Source organism: Anolis carolinensis, chromosome 2, assembly GCF_035594765.1.
Source record: "Anolis carolinensis isolate JA03-04 chromosome 2, rAnoCar3.1.pri, whole genome shotgun sequence".
NCBI classification, from domain to species: Eukaryota; Metazoa; Chordata; class Lepidosauria; order Squamata; family Dactyloidae; genus Anolis; species Anolis carolinensis.
This window is the reverse complement of record NC_085842.1, coordinates 8,042,961-8,046,710: the sequence shown is the minus strand read 5'-3', so window position 1 is coordinate 8,046,710 and position 3,750 is coordinate 8,042,961. Positions and strand designations below refer to the sequence as shown.

Sequence of the window (3,750 nt, the reverse complement as noted above, 5' to 3'; positions counted from 1 at the left end):
GACTGAGAAACACCGTGGCTATTTGGGTCAAGACCACTGCCTCTGAAAAGGATGCTTGGGCTGCATCTACACTGTGGAATTAACTTGCAGGATATCCCCGGTGGCAGTGTCATTCTATATATCCAGCTAATTGTAGTTTCTCGAGGTCTTTGGCCTCCTCCTTCCTTTGCCTCTCCAAATCGCATCTCCCAGGATCACATAGCATGGGGTCGTGGCAGTTACACGTGGGGCCAAACCACACTCATTCCACCGTGTAGATGCACCCAACACACAGAACTTCCAACTCCTCCGACTTGGAGAACTTCCCCATAACTCCCAGAATCCCCTCGAAAGTGGGATCTCGGCTCCACATCTCTTTATCTAAAGTTCCAGGGTCTCCTGAAAGCAATATCTAGAAAGACAAGACTTCCCAACGGAAAGTAAAGGCAGAGAGTTGATGGAAGTATTAACTCTGGGTTCACCTGTTGCAGCCTTGTGGGTTCATCAACTCTGTCTCTGTTTTAGCCTCGTTGTGCATTGCCTTGAGCAGGAAGGAGAGGCGAGTAATACATTTTTGTGTTGGGTTGTTGTATGTCTTTCGGGCTGTGTGGCCATGTTCCAGAAGCATTCTCTCCTGACGTTTCGCCCACATCTATGGCAGGCATCCTCAGAGGTGGTGAGGTATGAGGATGCCTGCCATAGATGTGGGCGAAACGTCAGGAGAGAATGCTTCTGGAACATGGCCACACAGCCCGAAAGACATACAACAACCCTGTGATCCCGGCCATGAAAGCCTTCGACAACATTATTGTGTTGTCGAAGGTTTTCACAGCCGGGATCACAGGGTTGTTTTCCAGGCTGTATGGCCATGTTCTAGAGGTTGTGATTAACTACAATATTCACACTGGCCTCCAACTGACAAAGAGTTCTTCTCACACCCTGGACTTCCCACAGATATATAAATAAACTTCCTTGCTTAGTTTCTCCATGCCTCCCAACCTCTGAGGATGCCTGCTATAGATGTGGGCGAAACGTCAGGAGAGAATACTTCTGGAACATGGCCATACAGCCCGGAAAACATACAACAACCCTAATACATTATTATTATTATTATTATTATTATTATTATTATTATTATTATTATTATTATTATTATTATGGTGGAGGTTAAAGAGTTGAAATCAGGCAAAGCACCCGGTCCGGATGGATGGACACCGGCATAACAAAACCTTACGAGATCTACTCCTTGTGAGGTGGGAGACTTTGCTGGAGGGTTCTGGGAGATGTAGTGACGTTCCCCAAGAGGATTCTGGGAGTTGTGCTCCAAAAAAGTAACTTGTGCCCAAGGCCTGGGAGACGGAGGGTGACCGCATGCAGAGCCCGGATGCACCTTCTGCTCTTTTAATTGTATTTATTCCAGTGGCAGGACTGTCCTCGGGGGTCACGTGGGGGTATTTTTTTTGGGGGGGGAGAAGGCACAGAAGGCCAGCTTCACTTCGGCCCCTCCTCCGGCACCGTCTCTTCGACCCACTTCAAATAGGGAGGGTTTCCCTGCTGGATCGGGACCGCAATGACTTCCGCCACTTCGTACGGGTGGACCGACCTACGAGGCAAAAGGGATTGGGAGGGGTTGGCTTCATCAGACACCCCCCCCCCCCAATATATATTTGGGGTGTGGCCCACATGGATAAGCACCCCCCTTGAGAGGACTCACCGGACGAACTCGGCCAAGGCAGAGACGCGGGAGCTGCGGGTCTTGATCATCTGGAGGAAGAAGAGCAGAGATATAGCCCCCTCCCCATTTATTCCCTCCCCAAACCTCAGTGCCCCCCCCCCCCAAATACATATATATGGGGCTGAACTGGAACCGAATGGCACTTTCGAAGGAGGAAAGTGTCACCTGCAACTCCATGCAGAGGCAATGAAGTGGGATTGGTCTAGATGGCCTCTGGGGGACCCTTCCTCTTAAAAACGTATTTATTCAAGAGGAGAAACAAACATAACTCTCCAAAAGTAAAGGAACATTCACACAGGTTTATAGATTTGCACAAGTAAATCACACATACACAGAAACAACATTAACAGACCAAAAGGCTACAGACCTCCCACTGGTACTATGATGACTACTACTAATAATAAATAATAAAACTTTATTTATACTCTGCCCTCTCTTCCCGGGGACTCACAATGGTCATTATTATTATTATTTTATTATTATTATTATCAACACAACGACGTTGTATGGCACAGCAAACAAGATAGATATGCTGGATTTCGTTTCGCAAAACCACAAGTCGAACATTTCCGAAGTGTCTAGGACTGTGTGATGTATTTTCTGATGATGTATGCAGATCCCAGTAGGATCCCATTATTATTATTATTATTATTATTATTATTATTATTATTATTATTATTAGCTGTGCCTGGCCACACGTTGCTGTGGCTAATGGGACTTGGCATTCTGGGTTATATAGGTGTGTGGTAAGGCCTATATAATCCAGTTCAAATCAGATAATCTGTATTTTATAGGCAGTGTGGAAGAGGCCTGAGTGAAGAAGCCCCAAACTCCATGGTGGCCAAGTGGATTGCTAAGAGATGAAGTGCGTGGGGCCTACCCTTCTAACTGGCAGCTAGGGAAAAATGGCTTTTCCTGATCCTCTAATTTGTACTTTATTTTTCTAGTTTGTTTGTTTTTTGAAAGACATATTTTGGGTGACTATGTCTTATGTGGCCAAATTTCGTGTGTTTTGGTTTAGTGGTTTTGTTGTTTACTCCATGGTAAAACGCACATTACATTTTTATATAGATTATTTTTATTTCTTCTTTTTCTCTATTACACGAGAGTCCAAGTGGCTTACTACGAGGGCTATCCACAAAGTAGGTTACGTTTTGGATTTTAAAAAGGACAAAGTATAGGAGAAATCATTTACCATATGCAGCTGAAAGACACATCCCAAAACTACAATCTCATGTAATCGCCATTGAAATGTAGGCACGTCTCATATAGATAAATGAGTTTGAAAAGGTCTGCTCCAGTAAATTCCCCGCTTGTGTCCTCAGCTCTTCCCCTTCTCCCTTCCTGCAGCGGAGCCAAAACACTGCGTTTCCATTGTTGGAAACGGAGGAGAGAGGCGGCAAATTTACTGGGACAGACCTTTTCAAACTCATTTATCTGTATGAGACGTGCCTAGATTTCAGTGGGGATTACATGAGATTGTAATATTGGGATGTGTCTTTCAGCTGCATATGGTACATGATTTCTCCTATACTTTGTCCTTTTTAAAATCCAAAACGTAACCTAATTTGTGGATAGCCCTCGTATACTACACTAAAACAATACAATTTACACCATAAAGCCAGCAGATAATCTGGATTTTATATGGCAGTGTAGAAGGAAGGGTCGCTTTAAATGATACTAGCTGTGCCCGGCCACGTGTTGCTGTGGCAAAGTGGTGGTGGTATTGGTTAAAAGTTGTTGTGGAATTTTTATTTGACGTTATTTGTATTTTTTTTAATTTTATTGTAACTTATCTTTTTTATTTATTATATTTTGTTATTTTGTTATTAGAGTATTTTATTGTATTAATTTTTTTAGTGTTTTTTATTGTATTATTTGTATTTATTTTATTTTTTATTCTTTTATTAACACAGGGCTGAGTGGGTTGCTAGGAGACCAAGTGGGCAGAGCTTACAGCCTGCTAAGTGGCAGCAATTGGATAAAAACAATTATTTCTCTCCCTCTAATTAGGACTTTATTTTTCTTTGCTTTTT

General features: G+C 43.2%; 1 protein-coding gene across 4 annotated transcripts in view; it reads right to left on the bottom strand.

Moving 5' to 3' along the window:
- Window positions 1-1,366: 1,366 nt before the first annotated feature.
- cuta (cutA divalent cation tolerance homolog) overlaps window positions 1,367-3,750 on the bottom strand; it is a 45,514-nt gene continuing 43,130 nt past the window's right edge. For all 4 annotated transcript variants that reach the window (XM_062973035.1, XM_062973034.1, XM_062973033.1 and 1 more), the window contains exons 5-6: window positions 1,694-1,743; window positions 1,367-1,582 (exon numbers count right to left, since the gene is read on the bottom strand). In XM_062973035.1, the coding sequence (XP_062829105.1) occupies window positions 1,471-1,582; window positions 1,694-1,743 (162 nt within the window). In that variant the 3' untranslated portion in view covers window positions 1,367-1,470. The remainder of the gene's footprint in view (window positions 1,583-1,693; window positions 1,744-3,750) is intronic.